This window comes from Cyprinodon tularosa, unplaced genomic scaffold (assembly GCF_016077235.1).
Source record: "Cyprinodon tularosa strain WSP-4 unplaced genomic scaffold, ASM1607723v1 ctg272, whole genome shotgun sequence".
Lineage (NCBI taxonomy): Eukaryota > Metazoa > Chordata > Actinopteri > Cyprinodontiformes > Cyprinodontidae > Cyprinodon > Cyprinodon tularosa.
The window spans coordinates 2,219,833-2,241,271 of record NW_024038977.1 but is presented as its reverse complement, the minus strand read 5'-3'; the positions used below and the strand labels follow the sequence as shown (position 1 = coordinate 2,241,271).

At 38.8% G+C, this 21,439-nt stretch overlaps 1 protein-coding gene across 2 annotated transcripts in view; it reads right to left on the bottom strand.

Annotated features, from left to right (window-relative positions):
* The window catches only part of igdcc4 (immunoglobulin superfamily, DCC subclass, member 4), a 95,844-nt gene that overhangs the window by 16,579 nt on the left and 57,826 nt on the right, over window positions 1-21,439 (bottom strand). For both annotated transcript variants that reach the window (XM_038289844.1, XM_038289845.1), the window contains exons 5-13: window positions 21,246-21,380; window positions 16,049-16,201; window positions 14,195-14,605; window positions 13,955-14,119; window positions 10,021-10,158; window positions 8,614-8,796; window positions 3,659-3,871; window positions 413-514; window positions 94-277 (exon numbers count right to left, since the gene is read on the bottom strand). In XM_038289844.1, coding sequence (XP_038145772.1) covers window positions 94-277; window positions 413-514; window positions 3,659-3,871; window positions 8,614-8,796; window positions 10,021-10,158; window positions 13,955-14,119; window positions 14,195-14,605; window positions 16,049-16,201; window positions 21,246-21,380 — 1,684 coding nt within the window. The remainder of the gene's footprint in view (window positions 1-93; window positions 278-412; window positions 515-3,658; window positions 3,872-8,613; window positions 8,797-10,020; window positions 10,159-13,954; window positions 14,120-14,194; window positions 14,606-16,048; window positions 16,202-21,245; window positions 21,381-21,439) is intronic.

The window sequence follows — 21,439 nt, the reverse complement described above, 5'->3', positions numbered from 1 at the left end:
ATATGTTTTTTTTTTTTTTTGGATATGGGAAATGTGTTACTTCTATTTCAACATTAAACACTACTTTTCCAGTATTCACCCTGACATTCTGACCTGGTATAATAAGAAACCAGAGATGCATTGGTGGTTCCTGCTGGGCTGCAGCGTACTATATAGTTGATGATCCGTACATTAATGAACCGGGGTTTCTCCCAGCGGAGCCAGATGGAAGTGGAGCTGTTAGCCGTTGCTTGGATGCTGCTGGGGGGCAATGGAGGCGATGAGGATGGTCCAGAAGCTTCAACACAACAACACATTAATTCTCTTAAATGCTAGAAAATAAACTTTTTTTAAATTTTTGCATTATCACCATGAGGACACATTTTAGGTTATTTTAATGCTTATCTATTCATGCCTAAAAGCAAAGTCTTACGTCTACTGTAAATCTTATCAGTCCTTCCTTTCCACACTGCAGCCTCTCCATCTTTTTGTCTGTTGAATCCCCAGACCCTCACTTCATACTGCCGGTCAGGAACTGACAAAAAGAGAAATACAAGCAAGGATAAAACTTTAAGGCAGCTTTTCCCAAACTTTTTGAGCCATGCACCTCCTACTGTGTCCCAAGTGGGTTTGTGCACCCCTATTCCCTGACACCTTTAAAAAAACAAAACACTTTTAAACAAAACAAAGCCTTTTTATAACCATATTAAAGGTGGCATTTTTAATCATGTTTATACGACAAGAGCACACATAAACAACCAAAGAAAGTTCCAAAACTGTTAAAAACCATTCCACTGGACTTTAAGATATTTTGCTTCCAATCCAGGAAGCTTTTTCAATTCAAAATGTCAGAAACAGCATTGAGTTTGAGGCTTTATAGAGAATTTAACGCTATTCCTGACATTTTGAGTTGAAAAAGCTTCCTGGATGGGAAGTGAAACATCTTCAAACTTGGAAACAAAGTCCAGTGCATTGTTTTTTCTACTTTTTAGAATAAATATGACCTGGATGACTGAGAATCCAACCAACGAAAATGCAGTTAAAATAACACAACACCGTCATCATAACATGTTATGGAAAATAAAATTAGAATTGAATTTAAACTCAACTGCAATAAAGTTACACACAGCATAAGCAAAATGATCCTGAGGATTTACATGTGCAGTGAGAGAATTTACCTATGCGTGTTTTCACTTTCTTTATTTCGTGTACCTGCTTTTTAATCTAAATCTGACTCAAAATGAACGTCGCAAAATAGAAACTCTAGGAAGTTTAATGATTTGTGTCTGATGACAAGTTAAGGACTCTGCTAGAGAGGCATAGAGTAACAATACCAGAGAGATAGTGCCAGCCTCGATAAAATGTATTAATCTGATAAATAAAGAGTTTGTTCCTGATTGTTTTACAGCGATTACATTCAGTGGGTAGAACTGACCATGACGACACACCTCAGCTCACCTCATCCCCCACCATCACTGGCTGCAGGTTTCCCTGTTCCTGTCTGAATATGGTACCTTAAAATGAACAGCACCTATCTGTATCCCATTATCCAATGAAAAGTATTACAGCTCTGAGCGTGAGCATAGTCACAAAATTGTGTCTATCTCAAATTTTTCCCAGCAGCAGAAGAGGTGTGGGCATGTGTGCACAAATGCACCCGGTTCAGAGACACAGCACTATGGGCAGGCCATGCAATACTGCTTCTTTGTTTTAAACTAGATGCAACAGACTAGCTGTATACACAATACATAGAAGCACAACTTCCTTTATAATGCATCCTAAAATGAAGCGGGGAAAAATATTACTTCCAATTAAATACATTTTCCTGTGAATTAATTTTTATTTATTGTTATTCATTATTATTATTGTTTATTTCTTTGTAAAGGAAATGGTTATGTACACCTCTTTATTGTGTGAGGGAAAATATATACTTGTGTTATTATCAGACTGCCATTACAATTTACAATATATACACATATACACACACATATACAGAGATGGATAAAGTACTCACTTTCCGTACTTGAGTAAAAGTACAGATACTTGTGTTAAAAAATACTCTGGTAAAAGTGGAAGTACTGATTAAACTTCTTTACTCAAGTAAAAGTAACAAAGTACAGGCTTGTAAATTTACTTAAAGTATAAAAGTAAAAGTAGAAACCACTTTTTTCATGCAGTTGCCTACATTTTAAATGGATGTCTGCCAATAGGACTAGATCTCCGTTGTGTTCATTTTCAATCATCTTGTCATCCATACTACTATGCTAACGCCACCGCCACCAAGCTGCAATGATTTGCCGCGAATGAATAATGCTGAATCTGTCGATTCATCTTGTAGTGGTGCGTCAAATGCAACGTAGATTCCCATCCAGTTAGATTGAATTTGGTATTGATGAAGTGAAAAATAATAACGGTAACTCCATTGAAAATTTTCAAAACTAAAGTAACGAGCCAATTTTTTTAAAATGTAAGGAGTAGAAAGTACAGATATTTGTGTAAAAATGTAAGGAGTGGAAGTAAAAAGTCGCCATAAAAATAAGTAGTAAAGTAAAAATATCAGAAAAATCTACTTGAGTACAGTAACTAAGTATTTGTACTTCGTTACTTCCCATCTCTGCACATATATATATATATATATACATATATATATATATATATATATATATATATATATATATATATATATATATATATATATATTAGTGCTGTCAAAATTATCGCGTTATTATCGCGTTAACGCGAGGCCATTTTAACGGCGATAATTTTTTTAACGTGAGATTAACGCTATGTGGTTTTATGGTAAAATTTTCCAAGTACATCCCGCTGCAGCCTGCGAGAAGGCGGGGCTGTTTTCCCCCAGTCTATGCATTTTCCATAGGCTTCAAGAGCGGAGCTCCTCAAGGAAAAAAGACGCTCATACACTGGGTAGCGCTAGTGCCTTTTCTTTAAGCCCCACCACCAACAAACAAGTTGAGTGTCTGGTAACTAGTAGCAACCTGAAATACGCTGAGAAAACAGATTACTGAGGTGAAATGGAATCTGCTACGGCACTCTTGCTGTCTGTGTACGCCACAGGTCAGTATCGCGTGTGTGTGTGTGTGGGTGGGTGGGTGTGTCTGTGTGTGGGTGGCTGGGTGTGTGTGTGTTCTCATTTTTGTTAAGAGGCTGAAAAGTAACTTTCTAGAGCATAGACTACCTCCATCTAGTGATGTCGGTCTATTGATTTTGATGTATTGATTGAAAATTGTTCATTATTATCTTGGTTAATTAACATCTAATGTTAACTGTACTACATTTTATAGCAGTAGTCTCAGCCTGTTTTCAGGGCCTTTTTTTTGGCTACATATTGTTATTTTTTACTACATGCCTCCCCATCTTCTTGCCATATGTTTCTATGGCATAAATCAGTGTCTGTGACCTGTTTTCATTTTAAAAAAAGAACATTGGCACAAACCTAGCCTGTATGTATTTTTTGTATGTCATCGAGAGTATTTAAATGATTTTCAATCAGAAAAAAAATTTGCGATTAAAATGCGATTAATCGCGAGTTAACTCAGGCATTGATGCGATTAATCGCGATTAAAAAAATCTAATCGATTGACAGCACTAATATATATATATATGTAGAACCTAAATACCGGTCTATTAAAAAATAATTTGGAGAGGACTAACTTCTTACCCAGCCCAGTCAACAGGTGATGCCTTGCCTTCTTTCGAAGCCTGATGGTGTGTGTCTTCGATGACCCTTCTTGCTTAGAGGTCCCATCAGCTTCTGCTTCCCGATATGAGAGCTTATAGCCGGAAACCATTGTATGATTTGGTGAGGGCTGCCATGTTACATTGAGAGTGCTCACTCTGGATCTCACCTTCAGCTCAGAAGGAGCAAAAATCACTGAAAAAGATTTTTTAATAAAGGTAAGATTAGCCTTTTTCTACAGCATTCCTCTTCACCCTATTAAAAAATTGCAGATATAATTGTGATTATAAAAAGACGTTTGAAAAAGATCTATTAAAATGAACCAGGTTTGCGGTGATACTTGAGAATTAAAATAAATTTGAAATTCATTAACATTTTTTTTTTAAGTAAGGCATATTGAGACATATAAAAAGTAAATTCCTTTTCTTAGAAACTTCTTACTTGTAAAAGAGCCAGATAGCAAAAGAGATATTTTTAATACAAAAAAATAAATAATTTTTTTTTCTTCCAAAGGTTTGGTTGGGACCTTTTTGATTGAAATAATGCATCAACTAAGGGTGGCACAGATTTAATCAGTTTCTTGTCTTTGCTTGGGTTGTTGGGAACTGCATTTCCTTTATTATTGACATTTGGCTGGTCTCCACTGTTGGTTCTAGTTTAGGCCAACCCAATTATGTTAATCCACATTTAACCATAAATAACCGAGTAAATAAATTAATATCTATTGACTTTGTAAAAGACAATTCATTATTTCACAAAAAAATGCAAACATCCTAAAAAATCAATTATTGATTGTTGTTTCACTTATTGTCTTTTTAAGATGCAAAGGTGTGAATTAGAAGAAAGACATTTTAAACTTAAAGCATGCCTGAAAATCAAGATATGACTTAATTGTATCTTGAAAAAAATTCCCAAAAAGGTGAGAATGTCTTGACATGTTCTCTCTGTTGAAACGTTTACTCTCTTCTCCGATGTACTTCTTCGGTCTGACGAATTACAAATAACCGTAGCCTATTAAACAGCATCCTTGCATAATGGATCAACCATTTAACAATGGAAGCTGTTTGCTCACATGTAACTGGAATGCATCAGGGCTTGATAAAATTTTATTTTTAACCATTAAAATTTCTTCTCAAGGCTTTGGAGCCACATTTTTTTGATAAGTTGGATTAACTGCTCAGCTCTATTCTGGTATTTCACACAGACTAAACACTGCATATTTTCTATAGAGTTCGGAGCAGGTGAGGTTGCTGGCCAATCAAGCATAGTCATATGATACCGAATAATTTTTGCATGAGGGAGGGTTCCAAGTCCTTGGAGAAAATAAAAACAGCATTTTCTAGCATCTGGTTTTTAGAAGGAAATATGACACGCTCTTATACTTCCTGAAAAATGATTGTTCAAACTTTGGACTTGTTAAAACGCAGTGAACCAACACCAGCAGATGGGAAGGAACAGCTTTAGATGGCTTACATTCCTCTAAGTGTGCATCATCTGACTGCTAAAACATATAGCCAGTAGTAGAGTTGTAAAGAAAAAAAAAAAAAAGAAGGGGGATGGTGGATTTTTCTTTATTTTTAGGAAGTATGCATGGTCTGAGATCCTGAAGTTTGAACTCCTGCATCGGATTGATGGTGCGATAGGTGCCACTAACCAGGCATGTGCAGAGGGGGGGGCTAAGGGGGCTTGAGCACCTGCCCCTTTTGCTCCATGATCCCAATGTGCCCTTTTGGTCCCTTTTTTTTTTTTTTTTTTTTTTTATTTGACACATGTACTGAAATTATTATTATTAACTTTTTTTTTGGCAAGAAAAACAATACAATAAGCCCTCCGATCACATTGTTACATTAGACCTTTTGCCGGTGACAACGCACTTGCCTCTCGCACAGTCAGATAAGGCGGCTAACTGCGGAGCTAAAGGTAGCGAACATTCCACATTACACTGTGGCCGCTGTTCATTTGGCCCTAAGCAAGATCAACCATGATCGGACGGATGGCTGTTTCTTCAGTCTGCACCGCCTCTCCAATGTCAACCTGAATAGACATGTAAGTGAAACCAAATGAGCCCCATGGATGATGCAGTATTGTTTGATCTAAAACACTGTTTACTCTGTGCTTTTAGTCTTTTACATTGAAAATTATGTTTTTTAATTCACAAAAACCTGTTCTGTAATGATTACAGAACAGTTTTTTTGTGAATTAAAAAACATAATTTTTGGTGAAAATACTGGAGTAGGCTTCCTACTTGTCAGACAACGGAAAACTTTGAACGTTGTATAATTTCTCTACTTTAGCAAAGAGTAGCGGTTTAAACGGAGGAAAGTATAGGATGTGGCGCGCCTTTCTCTGAAGAACTACTGAGCGGGAGGAGACAGCCAGGTGAGAAAAAGCTGTTCTTATCTATCGATTCAGTATTTTTATCATACAGACAATAGGCTGTTGTTCTTGTGCTATGAGCTAGCTGCTAGCTAATGACTTTGCTAGCAAAGCAAGATAACTAAAAAGCTTCCCTGTGTCGTTAATGATAGTAGGACATTCTTCAGTATTACTTATGCAATAGGGGCACATCGCCCGTCAAAAACCTATCATCTCCATAATGGATATATGTCTGATTTTCTAATTTCCTTTGCTGCATGATGTACACTTCATTTATTCTAGCGTTAGGTAAATGTATCTTGAAGGAGAACTCATCCAGAACTACCATGATAGATATATGATAGATATAATGTATGAAGCTGGTGAAAACAAAACTGCGCAGCTTATGCAAGGAGGATCGGTTGTCAGACCTTCTTTTGTTGGCAATCGAGAAGGATGTGCCAATCATTCACTGTGAGGTTATTAACATTTTTAAAGACATGGCTAACAGAAAACTGCTGCTGTGAACAAAAGAGAACAAAAATAGCAAAAATGCTTAAAAGTTGGAAATTTGTTTTTAAACTGTTAAATCACCATGACGGAAAATAAGTTTTTGGATCATAATCTTGGATTTAGTTTGGGGGAAAAAGAAAGGCAAGAGACTGAAATAAATAAGACATTGACCTTCACTCAACACAGAAAAGATGAGACAATGAGGAAAAAAAGAAAAGACAAACTGACAAGAAAAAACGAAGAGGAAAGATTGAAGAAAATGTATATAGGTACTTACAAAATACACTAAGACACGAACAGAGTAGGCTTTTCTCATGGTGACATGCATTAATAAAATGTTTGTTTTGTTCTTTTTTTTCTGCAGTTCCACGTTAAAGTTTGATGCAGCAGCTCTGCTTTTCTGAATGGACCGTCTCCATCTCCACTGTCAGTACAGCAAACCAGGCAGACATTCTTTTTTATAGATTACAGTACACTAAAAGGTTGCATTGTGCCCTTGTATGCATTTTTAACAGTTTAATTCTGTAAAGACAAAATATGTCTGGTGGTCCAGCTCTGATTTACATCTTTGGCTAAATTGCAGGTTTGAATATTGAAATACTTTCCTATAACAAAATAGACCCGCAGAAAGAAATTACTAATAAAATATTTTACATATGCATAGTTCTATGTTCTATGTAGAGATTTCCCTTAGCTTTGATTGTATGTCTCACAATTTTGTAATTTATCATTGTTCATTAAACTCTGAAAGCTATGTGACTTTGTTAATATTCTGTCCTAAAATGCGATAAGATGTGCCCTTTTTTTTTGAGCACCTGCCCCTTTAGTGGTCTCTGCACGGCCCTGCCACTAACTCAGAGGTGCTTGAATATCCAGCTTCTAACTAACTTCCCTGTACAATTCATGGCAGATTTCTAAAGATGTCTTAGAGTTCACAACGTTATTTTTCTCTACACATCCCATACGGCTGAGTTCTTTCTATATTGTGGCATTTTGAAAAACTTTGTCAAGAAGAGCCAGCACCATTGCAGCCATGCAAAATTCTGCAGGTAACTGTTAGGACAGCTCAGTGACAGCACAATAAAGATATTAAAAAATAGAGTTTTGACTAGTCCAAATTAACTGAAATAACTTAATTATAAACCTCGATGTATAACACCTTAAATGACAAATCAGATTTGACATATCTTTAAATGCATTTTGACTCTCCAAAATCTGATTTAAAATATCTTGAATTGTTATTTTTCCCTAGAAATATTATAAAAATATAAAACATCATTAGGGCAGTCAAAATTTAGTAAATAATGTATGTCTATTCTATTAAAATCTCTGTATCTCCATAATGGGTTTGTATTATGAGTTGTCTTCTCAATTCAGAGGGCCCCATGCCTGTCTTTACCTAGGGCCCCAAATTTCCTAAATCCACCCCTGCTTCGATTCTCTCCTCCAGGTTTCCTCTGCTGTGTCGAAAATTACCTCCTCTGTCGCGGGAGCGTGCATCTCCCTAAACTTACGCCCACTGATGAGAAAACGCATTGTAATATTATCGAAAAGGGAAATTTTAAACATATTCTTAATGTTTTCATATTTCTTATACATGGATGCCTTAAAATTGATAGTTTTGGTGGACAGATCAAAATATCAGATACCGGTCACATATAGGCAAAAAAAATCAGATTTGGCTCACTTCGGGCTGCTGTGTGAACGTAGACCAAGATCACGGGTGAAGGGAAAAATTTAAATTGTGCGAAAGAAACAAAACAGAAACAAAAATAGGCACTTGAATACATTCAAGTTTTTAATTGTTAATATTTTGTAGCTATATATCAAAAAACTATATCAAAAAAAATTTTTTATATCATATGTTGCTATTATAAGTATTTATTTGAGGGTTTTTTTCTTTTATTTTTGATTATGTCAGGTTTGATCTCTAAAATGATGATGCAATAAGCCTTATAAGTTTAGGTAAAAGTCTAAAAGCTGGCTCTATCACATGTCTACATTTTGTATCCATAGTTAACAGTGCAATCTCTTAATAAAAGTAAAGCCTTGCGTAGTGTTTCTCTTACCTGTGCTGTTGTCACTGGGCCTATAGCGTACTATTGTTTGGTGCTGGACCCACTCAGAAGGAACACCAAAGCCAACAGAAGTTCCAGCAGCTATCCTCAGCCGGTAAACCTGGTTTGGGCGCAGCTCCCTGAGCGTGAACTGAGTCTCATTGCCTCTCAGCTCCACTGAGAACATGATATCCACTATTGACAACACAGAGCACACTCAGGTTTTTTAAAAATCCCACGGGGACGTTTTAAAGTGAGAGCAAATGGGTGCTTTTTATTTTGTAAGATGGCATTTTGGATTTGCATATTTCCTGTTCCACTTATGAGAATTATGTAAAATATAATGCTTTCTGTTATCTTGTGGAAATAGGCTACATGGAGCGTTGGACTAATAAAACCATGAAGCCTGTAAAAAGGACTTAAAGGAAAAGTCCGGTCACATTCAAAATACAAACTTCTGAAAGTACTTTAAATATAAAGTTCTTACATACTGTTCAATGAATGATAAGTGTTTTTAAATTAAGAGTAATTTTCATATGAATGTGCTTCATTGGTGACATCCAAGAACACTACTGCCACCTACCGGATTATGACGTCACAGTGCGGTATGGGCTGTTGAGCAAGTCCCAGTGCTATATCTAGTGTTTGTCACAACATGCTATGACTCATGATGGTGACAATCAGTGCACTATGCGAAGCAGAGAGTAATGGATTAATGACGTGTTTTTTCTATGGCCAGAAGTTCAATGGCAAATCCTCCCTCTTCAAGTTGGCAATCCAACGATAAACCCGTCCGCGGAGGATCATGAATCGGAAAGGTGAAATAACACATTTTTTCCACTTTTAGCCGATGTATTACAACATCCAACTGCCATGCATGTGGGCATTGTCAGTTTCACTATAGCTCTGGTGAATTTCAATGGTGAAGTCCTCTGGAAATCTTCAATAATTGTTTTTGATCCTATTGATTTTCATTGTAAAACAAGGAGAATGGCACTAAGCTTACCGCACCTTGACGTCACTGCCAAAAGATGTCAGGAGTCGGGTGTTTCTATATTTGGGCAAAAGTGGCCGCTCCCAGACTCAATAATCTATAAAATATTGTTTTTATTTTTTTACCGATTAACAACAAATCAATTGCGAACGTATTAGTTTTAGGTGTAGATAATGACCCATTAATTATTCTTTACTGACCGGACTTTTCCTTCAAAATAGTAATTATTGTTCTGCATCCAAAGAAACATGTTCTTACCTTATATGTAAGCACGAACAAGGCAACAACAACATTCTAAATCAGTAATACAACAGTTTCATGGATGTAAGCCTACAAGTTCTTTTCAGTCTTTTTCAGTCCATTTATAACCATATGTTGATTTTAAATGTATAAAAGTGTTTTGCGTCATCATTGAGGTTACTCACTCTGATCCAGCGCACTGTAATCAATGCGGTAGCGGGTAACAGCTCCTCGGCTGTGCTGTGAGGACAGCGGCTGCCATGTCAGCCTGATGTCAGTAGGGGATGTACTAACTACAGAGAGCTGAGGCGGTGCACTAGGCACTATAAAAGGGAAGAAGGGCACATATTAATCAATCTTTTTGTCCTACAGTTATTCCAAAATGTTTACATAATTTAACAAAAACAGTAGTGTTTTTGGTATAGGGTTATTCATTTATAGCAGCAAAAAAATATTGCAGAATTTAAATTTAACTTTCTCCAGTGAAGTCACTTTAATTAATATCAAGCAGATATGTATAGATAGTATTAATCATTTCTTCGCTTTTAGAAATCCTGCAGTGTTACATGATTTATTGTATAGGTTCCGTTTATATTCTAGATCTAGTTAAAAATGCTAATTGTTTACATCTGTTGATCCTTTACACCTAACCCGTTATCTCACGTTCTCCCTCCAGCCAACAGCAGCAGCTCCAGCATGATCATTAGGTGCTTATTTTATACTTGTCCATTTTAAATGGGTACAGATCTGCAATAAAATTTATTTTAAACAATATTCTGTGCTTGGTTATCTGTTATATTTAATTTTTATGCAATAGGTGACATAATAATGATGATAGGGGCTTATTAACTCAACCCAGATAAAAAGCAATGTTTTTTAAACTCAGAAAGATAGAGTGGTCATTCTACAAAACCAATGATCTGAACAATAATTATCATTTGTGATGATTTTTAAAGGTGCCTGGGGACTCAGGAGGAGCTGTTAAGGATGGTAAGGATGGTATTCTACTTAAGATTTAACTTTCTGAGCATAGTGAAAAGCTGTAGGTATAAGTCTAACTTAAAATCTCCTCCTAAATGCATCATCCCGTAAAGCATACAACTGGGTTTACAGCATCAAACAGTGGGAACACTTTTCTTCAGTGGGTAAAGGGGAGTCGTGTTTTGTGAAAACAAAAGTATGTGGCTAGTTACTTCTGTATTAAGTATCTACTGTAGGTTAGTATTTCAGTTACTGCACAAAGTGACTAGTTTCCAAGAAAAGTAACTATGCAATACATTTTTTATGATCCAAAATTTTTTGGGGTTTTGATAGTTGCCCTGTTCTTTGAACTTTAAATACAACTGAGAGATATATTGCCAAATATAAGTTTAATATCAATAAGTTAATAAAAAAGAAAACAATTATCTGAAAAATATTATTTACTAGTGCTTTCAGATAACAGTATATCAGTGTCACACTAAACCATTTTGGTGTCTTAAGGAGGACAAGTGATTCAATAATTGCAATTTATGTAGATATGATTATATTATGTTTTTTACAATAAAATAACCCTCAGATTACTTGATATTCATAGACACCAACAGGCTTTACCTTGCAGTAAAATAGGCGTGTAACACTATAAAATAATCAAGGGGGCTAAAATAAAATCCCTTAGATTAAATAACAGTTATGTAGTAGGTGAGTTCAAGAATTTATGTTATCAGATTGTGTCTGGCTGAGCTGCAGCTGTTTTTGATGAACAGTGCAATAATTTCATTCCTGTGCAATGCATCACCAGAACTTGGCCGACAACCTTCACATATCATTTATAAAATATGTGAGAAAAATCTGAACAATTAATATGGGTGCTGCCCTTCTATCATTTGTAATATGGCTGTGTTCACAGATAAGTTCAATTTTTAGCTAATACAAAATAGAGTTGAATAAAATAAAGTTAAATAAAGTTAAAACCTGCTAATGTTTAAAGTTTTTCTTTTTGAGGACAAATTAAGTTCTTCCACATTTAATTTTTCAACAGTTGTCAATCAGGAGAAAAATAGACAAAATAAGTTCCAAAATTAAAGATATTCTATGAATAGATTGAAGAAGGTAATCATCTACTGAAGAAAAGCACAATGCTTACATTACCAAGATGTGAATATGTCTTTGGTAAATAAGCCTGTAGGAGTGCAGCAACATTTAATAAGCTTCATGAATTTGTGGCACGTACTGCCTATGGAGTATGTGCCAGACAAAATGTTCCTCACAGGGCTAACTCTTGATTTTTATTTAATCCCTAAATATAGTGAAATGTCTTCCAAATGTGGAAAAGGTTTAATTTATTTATGAAGTTTGAATCTTGCAGCAATAATCTCAAAAGAGATGTTTAGTATGAAAAAAAATGAACTAAATCAATTTGACAAAAATATATACTTAAATATATACGTAAAATATCAAATAATACATTAATTGACATTATTGGGGTATATATTTAAATGTAATAATTATTTTCTTTGTACTACTACAACAACTACTACTACTAAGACTACTTCTACTACTACTACTACTAATAATGTTATTATTATTATTCAAGGAGATATTTATTTTACAATGATTGGTCTAATTATTACATTTTGAGAAACTGTTGTGCTTGTGCTCCATAACTTGATGCAAAAACCCTACCGAAAAAAAACAACAAAAAACACCAGAACAACATAACTACTGCCAAGTAAGATGGTGTGCCTTCTTTGTTGCCTGAAGGAACTGCTACTTTATTCAAAGTGGGGAGAGATATGAACAATTTAAAATACAGAAATATAGAAATATAGAAATTTGAAAATCACAGAGCTTAGATCTGAATCTAACTGAAGATCAATTTAATTATCAGAAGAGGCCATTTCTGTTAGATGCCAGCACAATCTGCGATACCTTAAATATTTCGGATTGCATAGACTACCGTCATATATTATGCTAATAGACTCTAAACAAAATACTGCAAAATAATACATGTGTATCAAACTAAAATATAAATAGCTGCTTCATTTGGCTGTAATTTTTTCAATTGGATTTTAAAAATAGTTGCACCCATTATAGGATACACATATCAAATAATATCTTACATTTGTTTCTTAACATTACAAAACAAAAAATAATGGAAGGGTTAGCTCAAACTTCTAATATCCACGGTTCCCAAAAAGGCTCACACCAATTCAAGCAACATCATGCTGTTTGTTAGGATAATTATCATTGATTATGTGTGAATTTATTACACCTCAATATTAGCTGCCTGTTGTGTGTCAGAACTGATCTTTTGCACAATAGTTTATCAAATTAGGAGAGTTTCTCTGTCCAGATATACGTTTCTAATCTTCATTCTGTAAAAGGCAAAGATTTGGGGATGGGAATGAGAGTGGTGTCCTTCAGCTAAGAAGTAAGTATAATATTTTGATAAGGCTGGAGCCATGGATGTCTCCTCATCTGCATCGGCAGACTGAAGTATAAAATGCTTCTCTAACGGTTATTGGGCCGCTTCCCGAGAAGTGAGCCCAGTTGGTAAGCAGCTCCCTTCTGTAACTCTAAGCAACTTCTCTGATCTGAGTAAGATTACAATTTCTATCAAAATCTGTTGTCATGTCTCCTGGTTATTCAATACATATAACATTATGAAGTGTTATTTAAAGAGTTTTTCCGAGTAATCTCTTTTCAGGAAAAAGAACCGGAAAGCTTCAAAATGAGCTTTCCTTTAACATGTTCGAGTTTCTGCTAACTACTACAACAAAATTAGGGTTGCCAAGTCTGTGAAAATGAAATAAGGGACACTTCCTGGCCAGGCATTGTCTTCCACCTTGCTGGCATTATGAATTATTATTTTCTTTTTAATATGAGTGTGAATCCATTTTGTAATTATTTTAATAAAACCTAAAATAAATTAGACCCCTAATTTAGTTTTGTCGCATTGGACAGTTCATTTTTTTAAATGGGCAGTTGGCAACCCTAAACATGAGAGTTTAGTAGTCCTGGAAGACAGGATGTAATGAACAGCTGTCTTGTCTAAGAGCAGAAAGACCTTAGTTGTACAGTTTTGCTTTATTTAAGTGTATAGATTATTTGCCTTTTTATAAAGATTAAAGTACTTACCATCCTCCAGCATCTCTACAGTTACAGGCAGCGATGGAGGACTCGCTCCCATGGGCGAATAAGCCACCACAAAAAAAGTGTAGGCAGTATGGGGCCGAAGCTCTTTGATGAGATACTCTGTGGTTTCATTGCTAACGGCAAAGGAAGACTCCTGATTATCTGATCCTAAAAAGAATAGATTAACATCAAATATGTGAAGTTTATTTATTTCATGATCCCACCCCATTTTAAGCAAGCCACCTGCTGTGCGTTGGTAGTGAACAGAGTAGGCAATGATTTGGTCTGTGTTGTACTCAGGTTTCTCCCAGGAGAGCAGGGCAGTTGTGCTGGAGTAAGGAGTGGCAGTCAGGTGGCGTGGGAGGCTGGGGAGACCTTCCTTCACAATGACCGTCAGTCTGGCAGTGGCACAGGCTGTGCCAAGCCGATTTTCCGCAATGCACTGGTAGTAGCCTGCATCCTCCAGAGCCAGCTGGTTGATGAGCAGAACCCCAGGGCTTTGCATCTTTATCCGCCTGAAAGACCTGATGGGTTGGCCATTCTTTAGCCAGTGCAGCTCTGGAAGAGGCTCCCCTGAACTGTTACACAGAAACCTGGCAGTACTTCCTCTAGTGAGGGACACCGATTCAGGGGACTGAACAATCACTGGAGGGGCTGTTAAAAAAAAAAAAAGGAAGCAACCTTTAGCATTTTTACTCAGAACTGTCAGTCTGCAGTTTTTAACAGGAGAATCTGAATTCCACAATTACACAAAATCATCTATTTCACATTTTTCTGAAGGAAAAAGAACACTTACATTATTTCCACCTAAATAAGATGGTGTAAAATATTGTTTACTGCTTTGCTACAGTAGCAATCTACTGTCTAGGTAGTAAACAGATATTATGACAGGTAATATTGTTCAACAATTTTCAGTTTGTGGCTTTTGAGCCTTGAGAGGATACTACCTGGTTGACCACATTACGAGGGAACAGTTGATATCTACACAATGACTAACAAGAGAAAAGTTTCCTTACTGAAATTATATGAAATAAAACTAATCATATTTTGTTAATTAGGTTATTCCTTTCCTTTCCTTTTTTTCTGTCTTCTATTCATTTATTGAAAACGCAACATAACCAAACAGGTGACAACTGAAATCATGACTTAAAAGGAGCAGAAAGAAGTATAAACATATATCATTTGACCCCATTTCTATTTTTTTCCAACCCTATTTCCTTAAATGATATAATACTAAGAGCTTATTTTCAACGTCAGTTAAATTAAGATGTCTAAATTACATTGAAATGTTTGTCCCTATAAACAATTCAAAAAAGTCTACATAAAAATGTCATAGCATGGCATCATGGAAATATATACAGAAAAAAAATGGAGCTAGATGGAAGAAAATTATGAACCTCCACATGCCTGGTCACTTGTAAGGATACAGTACTAGCTGAATAAAAAAAAAAAGACAGTTGTTATAAGATTCTCATACCTAAAGGTCACCTAATGGACATTGTTCCAAAGACCTCAATTTTGTGACCTTATGTAACAAATACTGAAGCACTGGGGTAAAATGACAATCATTTGCAGTGGTGCAAAGGGTCACACAACCAGAAAATTATTGAAAGGTTTTTGACCAAAGTTCTACAATTTTTTAGATCCGTTGTATTGAATAAAAAATTGAGAGTTACCCTCTGAATTTATTGAAAGTTTAAAATGTATCTTAGGAAAAATATTCCTTTGTTAGATTAAGAATAGGAATAATTTCACTAATCCTAAAAGGCTTCAATAATGAAAATCCTTTGTAAAGATTTGATTTCAAAAAGTTTTTTCTCCTTCGGCAACAGTTCAGATTAGTTTCTGCAAGTACTGTATGTAGTTACTGGTTGAGATGCACTTACAAATAGATGTTCACTTGTAGCTATACAAATAAAATACTTGTTCGTACAAACATGATCAGAATCTTTACTTAGAAAAAATACATGCTTAATCAGTGCTTTAGATCATATTAGACCTTTCAATACTGTGAAGATGAATATACAGACTAACCTTAAGAGCTGTCTTAAAATAGAGATATAATTCATTACATAATTTCTCAAACATCACTCTTACCAGCAACATGCAATTCAGCAGCAGCAACGACAAACTCTCTAGTCTTGGGCTTGTTGGCTCGGCAGACATAGACACCAGCATGGTGGCGCCTAGTGTCCCTAACCACTAGGTTTGTTGCAAGGACGATCACGTCAGTGGAAATGGGTTTTCCGTCTGATTAAATGAGAAAACAGTGTGGAGCATGAGCATAGTTAGATGTCACAGGCTGGAGAAAGAAAACTGCAACTAGTCAGCGGGGGAGCTGGCTCCCTGGGAGTGCAGCAGGCACCCCAGTCCTTTGCTCCCCATCCCCGAAATCCTCCCTCTGCCTGCTCCATCACTCGGCCACACATGTAGGTTTTTGGGGAGGGGGTCGTTACTGGAGGGCCACACCTTCTGATGACGTCCCCCACCCCAATTTTATTTTGCATTTTAGACACTTCCATCTACATCATTTTCACAACACACATCTATGTAGGGCATTTTCGGGGGGTGGGGGTCAGGGCCACCGGGGGGGGGGCTTATTTTATGGGCCTCACCACGGTCGGCCTCCTCCATCCCCTCTCGCATCTAGACATTGAGGGTTGAGGGTTGTCGAAGGGGGAGGGGGTGCTGGCACCGTCTATCTCCTGGAGGGGGGGTGGAGTGTGCCGGACACCCCCTCTTGGTACTCCCAGTTTTAATTGCATCTGAGAGCAACACGCAACAACACCACATTCGAGCGGGCGCAGTGAGGATCGGGGTCTTCTCACACCCCTGTTCTCCGGCTGCCGCCTGGAGTCTGGGGCCTGGAGCGGGCCACCTGGTCCGTGGTTTTGGCTGGGGCTGGCTGCGGGGCCTAGGTGGCCTGCTGGTGGCGGGGCTGTCACCTCTGCTCTCCCCAAAGAAGGTTGGATGGAGGGGCATGAAGTGCCTGGTTGAAGGTTTTTTTTTTTTTTTTTTTTTTTTTTTTTGTTCTTTTCGGGGGGGGGGGGGGGGGGGGGGGGGGTTCGGGTTGGGTGGCCGGCGCGGGATGGGTGGGCCCCGGTCCCGGGGGGGGCTCTTGCGGGGGGTGGTCCGGTCCGTGTGCGGGGTGGGGGGCCGGGCTTGAAGCAGGAAAGAGATGGGTTGGTGTGGCGGTGTCGCCGCTCCCCTCCCCTCACATCCGGATTTTAGGTTCACTTATGGGGTCATCCGATAGTCCCGGGACCGACCACCGGCGTCACCGGGTTTTTGGTCCTGGTATTATTGGATGTGAGTGTTATGTGTGAATGTGTGTCTGCGTTGTTATTTTCTTTATTTATTATTATTATTATTTTATTCAATTTTTTTTTTTTTTTTTTTTTTTTTTTTTTTTTTTTTTTTTCCTGTGGTACGAGTGGGGGCACTAGGGAGGGAAGGCATGATTGAGATGGTGTGTTTTTTTTTTTTTTTTCTTTCCCAGGTTGGGGTCTCAACCGCACCCTCTCCCAAATACATCTCAAGTCTCCGCTAAGTGCGGAGCCCATTCCCCCCGTCCTGCTCTCCCTCCGCTGGCTGGCGTCGGGGCTCACCGGTGCACTGTTGGAGCTGGGGGTGGATGCCCGGGGGACTGCTGGCTCATTCCTGGCGGCCTCTCCACTGGCCCCGGCCGGCCGGGGCTTTGCTGGGGCTCCTGTCTGGGGGTGGGGTGCCCTTGGGGCCTCGGATCCCTGGGGCCTGGGACTGGATCCGCTTCGGGGTGGGGCTGGGTGTTGTTCGGGGATTTTCGGGGTCGGTGCCGGTGCCTTCGCTACGATGCCGGTTCCTGGGCGGTGTTTCTTTCCTATGCCGGTTCTGTGGTATCGGTTCGGGGAGGGGGGGAGCTGCGCGGCATGGTGGGGTGCGGGTCTTGGGTCCTGTTTTGGGCTCCGGTTTTTCCGCTCGCACTTCTCCTCTTGCCTATTTATTTTAATTGTAATTATTAATTAATTTATTTATTTACCTATTTATTTGTTTTTTTTTTTTTTTTTTTTTTTTTCTCTTCCTCGGTGGGGGGGAGCGGTTGCGGGCGGGTCGGTGTCCGGTGTCCGCTGTCGCATTGTGGGGGCCCCTTTTTTTTTTTTTTTTTTTTTTTTTTTTTTCTTCTCTTTTTTTCTTTGGGGGGTTTGGCATGTCTGTTTTCTCGGGGGGCAGGCGGGCCTGCTGGGTGGGGGTCCTGCTGGCGGCGCGCCGCTGGTGTGTGGGGGTCCGGGCGGCTCCGGCGGGGGTAGTGTTGGGGGGCCGGTCTGGGCGGGCTGGCTGCGCTGGCTGGGTATTCGGGTGGGTTTTCCCTCCTGGAGGCATGGCGGGGCTGCTCTGTTCCCACTGATCGCGGCGGGTGGGGCTGCGGGGCGGGTGTGGGCCTGGGGTGGCTATGACCGGCGCGTGGTGGGGGGCCGGGGCGGCGGAGCTGCTCTGGCCGCGTGTCGGGGCCTGGTGCGGGCTGCGGGGGGGGGTGGCGGACGTGGCTGGGCTGCTTTGGCATCGTCCGGTGGGGGGGGCGGCGCGGTTCGCTCCGCTCTGGCTTTGTGCTGCCCCTCGGGCTGCTGGGGGGGGTGGTTGCGCCGGCTGCGGTCTGCTCCTCTTGCGGTTTTGCGCCGGGCGGCTTTTCTGCTCTCGGGCTGATTCTGTGCGCGGTGTGTTTCGTTGCGCGCTGTTGGCATCGGTCTTGGTGGGTTGGGGCTGCGCTTTTGGCCGGGGGGGCGTTTTGGGGGGGGTCCCGCGGCGCTCGTGGCCGGTTCGCGGCGGATGCGCATGGGCCCCGGCCGGGGGCGGGGCCGTCTTAGTGTTTTCCTGGGTGGTGCGGTCGCGGTGGGTGTTGCGGCCGGTCGCCGGGGCTTGGTGCGGGGGGGCGGGGCGTGTTTCGGTGCTCTGTGGGGCTGGGGCGTTTCGGTCGGCGCCGTGGGGGGGCTGGTGTTCGGCGCCCGGCCCTACTTCGGGGTGGCCGGCTGCCGGCGGGGCCCGCGGACTCGTCCCCGCGGCTCCCCGGGGCGCCGGCATGGCGGTGGCTGGGGGGCTTCCTCGTGGCTGTCTCTCCTCCTGCCTTGGTGGGGTCTGATTTCCGGGGCTGGCCCCGCCTTGGTGCCTTCGCTTCTGGGGTCCCCTTGGGCGCCTGGGGCTTTGGGTCTCCCGGCGCTGGACTCAGTGCTCTGGGGGGTGTGCCTCTCCGGCTCTCCACAACCACTATTGAGCATTTTTTTCTATGGTTAAAACTTTACATGCACAAGTTCACCCTCACAAACAACTACAGGTGCTAGGCTTCAGGTACTTAGAGATTCACTTCCAAACAGAAACCCCACATTCATATCTTCAGGTAACACAGAGTACATGTCAGACTTAATAATATTACTTTAGTGATAGTTTCAAGGTGTTTGCTTTATTGTATATCTCGTACCATGTTTTTTGGTTGTGCTGTTCTTTTTTCTTTTTTTTTTTTTTTTTCTCCATCTCATTACAGGTGTTGAAGCAGACTGAAAATGTTTTGTCATTGTCTCCTTCCTATCTCCTCTTTCTTTCATCTTTTGTCCTGTTTTTTTCTTTTTCTTTTTCCTTCTTCTTCTTCTGTTTTTCTGCTCTACTTACATTGCAGTGTCCATATGAACTGTAAAACTCCCTGCATAATTATAATAAAGCAATTTATATACATGAAACAAGTGGAGCGGTATGGCAATTGCGATACCGCTACACTTGTGAAAGTAAAATCTGTTGGGCTCCTTTTGGCATCAAGACAATTATTCTTATTGCCACCTTGCCAGACAGGACACTGTAGAAAAAAAAAAAAAAAAAAAAAAAAAAAAAAAGAAAACTGCAACTAGAGATAATTTTTTCAGTCTTTAAAATGCCAGAGAAAAAATGTCAGAGAGAGAAAGTGTGAGCGTTTTGAATAGCAGACAATATGGTAGGAATATGGAGGACCAGCTCTACCATATTTAAAAATAAATACAGAAATAAATAAATGCTCCATAAATAAATAAACATGCAATGAATGCCCCCAAATACAATAAACAAATAAATGTAGGTAGAAATCAAATTATACAGTGAGACATAAATGTATTTATCTCTTTTAATTAGCTTCTTTATTTATTCGCCTTTGTAATAATTACCTTATTTATTTATTTTCCGTTATAATCTTCAACTTTATTTATTAATTACTTATTTTTTAAGTATTTATTTACGTGCATGTTATATTTTTGTCTGCTTTATTCTTCCTTTGTATTTTTTCCTCTGTACTTTTTTAATAAGGTAATTATTACAAAGGCAAATAAATAAAAAAAGCTAATTAAAAGAGATATATGCATTTATGTCTCACTGTATTACTTTACATTGTATTACATTTCTACCAACATTTATTTGTTCATTGTATTTTTGGGGGCAATTAATTGTATGCTTATTTATTTATTTCTGTATTTATTTTAAATCTGGTAGAGCTGGTCCTCCATAAGGATAATACTGAAGCATTTCCAAGATTGCAAAGTGATCAAAGTGGGCTAAATGCTCTTCAATCAACACTGCAAAAATTCAATTTTCTTAAAATTTCCTGAATTTTCCCTTGAATTAAGAATGTAAGTGAGACTCTTTGCCTGTAGAGTAAGACAATTCACATAAAAAAAAAAAATAATAAAAAAAAAAAAAACTGCAGTCACATATTTAAAAGGTATAAAGTCTAATTATTTCATTTTAAGGGTAAAAATACTAATTTCATTGGGAGAAAATCTTATTTACCTACTCAAATGAAGGGTAAATACATTTATTTTAGGCAATTATTTTACTAACTTTTAGAATTTTGCAGTGCAGCTTCACTAAGAGAAATAGATGTTATAAGAACAGCAGATTCTTAAAAAGTACCACAAGGCCCCACCAACCAAAACACAGTATAAAAAACATACTTTTTTACTTTCTTTGAAGTTGGCAAGAATAAAACGAGGCGATGGACACTACCACAATTACTCTGTTAGGTTTGTTATCAAACTTAGAGATAGAGGCTAGTTCAGATTTAAGCACCATCTTTCTCAGGTATCAATGCACCAATTCAGATTTTTTCACTTTTAATCTGTTCTTGATAACTGAAATGGATATGTGCCGAAGTTGATGCTATTATTGTTTTTTAGTTGTTTTAAGTACCTTTAAATTTTTAAGTATCATATTTATGAATGTAACCATGTATATCCCAAAATTTGACATAATTATTATGTCAGAAAAGGAAGACAGAAAACAGTAAATGGTGTTTAAAAAGACCTACCTTGTCTACTCCAAGACACAAAAGGTTTTGGGTGACCCTGCGCCATACACTCCATCACAGCAGGATGGCCCAGTACCACAGTGACATTCTGAGGTGGCACAACAATCACCACTGGGTTCAGGGTATCAATGGGTCCTGTGACAACAACATTGGAAAACACTTCAGTGTACAGTTCACCGTTTTACAACAGCACT